This window comes from Barbus barbus, assembly GCF_936440315.1.
Source record: "Barbus barbus genome assembly, chromosome: 48".
Lineage (NCBI taxonomy): Eukaryota > Metazoa > Chordata > Actinopteri > Cypriniformes > Cyprinidae > Barbus > Barbus barbus.
In genome coordinates, this window is record NC_136726.1 from 8,023,339 (window position 1) to 8,027,197 (window position 3,859).

The following is a 3,859-nucleotide window of genomic DNA, read 5'->3' on the forward strand; positions in this document are numbered from 1 at the left end:
AGACTGAGTATTAATACTGTTATTTTATGGGTTTGTTTGTTTGTTTTTACAGGGTACAGAGTCTTGGGAGCATCAAGTAAAATGGAAATGGAAATGGAAATTCTTCACATTGCTTTCCAATATGTACAATGTTGTCATTGTCCTGAAAGAGGAGGTTGTGATGGAAAATGTGGGAGACTTTACAAATGCATTCATTGTCCTCTTTGAAGACAGAATGAATGAGGAGTATAAGGAGTTAAAATAAATGTTTGAGTTTATTCAGAGGGTCTTCTTGAACCTTGGGACTGAGAGCAGCAGAAAGGTTTGGATGTATAAGTTATTGCAAATGTAAGTGGAATATCTGTGAATACTTCTGAGGGAAAATTTATTAACTGCATTTCTGCCAGTATTTGTTATGGTGTTTTTAGATGTGTAATGTTTAAAGTGAAGTTTCACGAACGTACATTCAAGTGCATGATTTTTCTATACAAAGTGTGCAGAAAACTTCTTGCATGTATTCAGAGATTTTCTTTTTAAGGTATTTTTCACCAAATATTGAGTTAATAATGTGACATGAAAATTAAGAAAATGTTGACATTCTGGGTTTAATGTATTACCACTATTATAATACAAATTAATTGCAAATATTTTGAATTACAAATTTTCTGAAATTTTATAAATATGAGAATGGGGCATTCTCTTATTAAATCTGCATTCATTTGCACACATTTCTAGAACAAAAATACGAACATTGGATGAAGACAGGTCAAAACTCTATGTTTCCTGTGTTCTTATTTGTCTCTTTTGATTTATAATTCTATAGATGTATAAAACTGTTTTATGTAAGAAGTTGGTGAACACATTTTATTGTGCAAATCTATGCACATATTCCCACTGGAGTTGTAGATTTAGTGTTTATGAAACCCTGTTGTTTTTCAGCTTCTGCACAGCATTACATCTTCTATAGTGCATTTGAGGGATTTGACTAAATCAAGATGCTGCTGATCATCGAAGCTCTTCTTCTCATTTTAGCTGCTCTAGAACAGGTAAGCTTGCATTCTACAACCCGAACTATGGAAATGTTGGGATGTTAGGAATAATGTTGGGAATAAAATGAAAACTAAAAGAATTTAAAATCACACGAGCCAATATTTTATTCACAATAGAACATAGATAACATAACAAACGTTTAAACTGAGAAATTTGACAATTTTATGCACAAAATTAGCTAATTTCAAATTTGATGCCTGCTACAGGTCTCAAAATAGTTGGGACAGGGGCATGTTTACCATGGAGTAGCATCTCCGCTTCTTTTCAAAACAGTTTGAAGACGTCTGGGCATCGAGGTTATGAGTTTCTGGAGTTTTGGTGTTGGAATTTAATTCCTGATATAGGTTTCCAGCTGCTGAAGAGTTCGTGGTCGTCTTTGACATATTTTTCGTTTGCGCCAAATGTTCTCTATAGGTGAAAGATCTGGACTGCAGGCAGGCCAATTCAGCACCGGACTCTTCTACTACGAAGCCATGCTGTTGTAATAGCTGCAGTATGTGGTTTTGCATTGTCCTTCTGAAATACACAAGGCCTTCCCTGAAATAGACGTTATCTGGAGGGGAGCATATGTTGCTATAAAACCTTTATACCTTTCGGCATTCATAGTGCCTTCCAAAACATGCAAGCTGTCCATACTGTATGCAATTATGCACCCCCATACCATCAGAGATGCTGGCTTTTGAACTGAACGCTGATGAAGGTCTCCCTTCTCTTTAGCCCGGAGGACACGGCGTTCGTGATTTCCAACAAGAATGTCAACTTCATCTGACCATAGAACACTTTTCAACTTTGAAACAGTCCATTTTAAATGAGCCTTGGCCCACAGGACACAATGGCGCTTCTGGACCTTGTTCACATATGGCTTCCTTTTTGCATGATAGAGCTTTAGCGGGCATCTAGATGGCAGATGGCATGGCGGATTGTATTTACTGACAGTGGTTTCTGGAAGTATTCCTGGGCCCATTTAGTAATGTCAATGACAGAATCATGCAGATGAGTGATGCAGTGATGTCTGAGGGCCTGAAGACCATGGGCATCCAGCAAAGTCACATGAGCCCTTACGCACACAGAGATTTCTCCAGTTTCTCTGAATCTTTTGATGATGTTATGCACTGTAGATGATGAGATTTGCAAAGCCTTTGCAATTTGACATATTCCACAATCTTTTCATGCACTCTTTCACAGATTGGAGAGCCTCTGCCCATCTTTACTTCTGAGAGACTCTGCCTCTTTAAGACATCCCTTTTATAGGTAATCATGTGAAAACGTCATGTCAATTAACTTAATTAGTTGCTAGATGTTCTCCAAGCTGAATCTTTTCAAAATATCTTGCTTTTTCAGCCATTTGTTGCCCTCATGCCAACTTTTTTGAGACCTGTAGCAGGCATCAAATTTGAAATGAGCTCATTTAGTGGATAAAAGTGTAAAATTTCTCAGTTGTTGTTCTCTATGTTCTATTGTGAAAAAAAATAAAGGCTCATGTGATTTGAAAGTCTTTTAGTTTTCATTTTATTCAGATTTAAAAAAAACGTCCCAATATTTCTGGAATTCGGGTTATATTATGAATATTACAGATATGAATACTGATAATGTGATCATTATGATTCCCACAGGATCACAGAGCTGCTGCTGAAGGACTAATCTATCCATTCAATATGGCACTGAATTCAGTTGATGACCAGTATGACGGCTGTACAGAAGAAATGGCTCACCTGGTGATGACAGAATACCTAGAGAAGGAACTCAATAACTCAGCTGAATTTAACATGGCTTGGCAAGAAGCTGAAAACAATGTTTCGGCGCCAGAAGATGACTTGACAGAGAATCATTTAATTGCTATTTACGTGTACACTGATAAAGACGTATATCGTGAGTTCAATAACGCTGTTCGTAGAGAGAAAGAAAAATACAAAAACATGACATACCCATGGTATTCACTTCACTTTTTGTTAACTGAGGCAATACAGATTCTGAAGAAAACACAAAAAGGTTGTAAGTCGACTTATCGTGGTACAGATGTTGAATTTGATAGGGATGTTGTGAACACAGAGGTTCGTTTCGGCTCATTTACATCTTCGTCTCTTAATCGTACAGTAGCAGAAGGTTTCGGAAATGTATTTTGTTTTGAAACCTACACTTGTGAAGGTGCTGAGGTGGCAAATTATTCGAAGTTTCCTGATGAGGACGAGGTGCTGATTCCTCCGTACGAGAAGTTTAAAGTCACTGCTGTCAGGAACAGAACAGATCTGAATAATCTCTGGTGTGAAACTGTGTTCACGTTGGAAAGCTCTGGAAAAATCAGTGACCTGAACTGTAAGTTGTTTAACAGTGGACACCATGTTGCTGGTTTTAGTGTTTTACTCATTTTAACATTATTTTGCTCCATGTTTACCTGCTAACTTGTAGATGCTGTATGTTTCCTGTTGTTGAACTTTGAATTGCTTGTCAGATTTAAATCAGGGACAGTTTGCCCTGCTGAAAAAAACAATGACAGACACCATCACAGAATTTATAATGGGAATTGTATTGGTTTTAATGGAAACTGTGATGGTGCCTTTTAGACTCCACTGGTAATTGGTCGCCTTCCGTTGGTGGCTTGTTAAAACCACTGAATCCTAATGAAATATATGTCCCAAAACACACTACAGAAACCCATTTTGTGATGGTGTTTAATGGTTAAAAGTTGATGGTCTGTAATGTTTGTAATGGTAGTTGTAGTGGAAACCATTAGAATTTTTCGGGGGGGTCCAGCAGGGTGATACCGTAGTGAGGAGAGAAAATAAGCTTTTCAAAACTTGAATTGAACTGTTTTGGTTTTCTGAATTTGAGT

General features: G+C 37.3%; 1 protein-coding gene across 1 annotated transcript; it reads left to right on the top strand.

The window, feature by feature from the left end:
* Positions 1-974: 974 nt before the first annotated feature.
* Positions 975-3,428, top strand: LOC306866599 (erythroblast NAD(P)(+)--arginine ADP-ribosyltransferase-like; the record flags this gene model as incomplete). Its single annotated transcript, XM_079411858.1, has 2 exons — positions 975-1,025; positions 2,643-3,428. The coding sequence occupies 2 exons, from the start codon at positions 975-977 to the stop codon at positions 3,426-3,428; spliced, it is 837 nt and encodes a 278-aa protein (XP_079267984.1).
* Between the last annotated feature and the right edge of the window lie 431 nt (positions 3,429-3,859).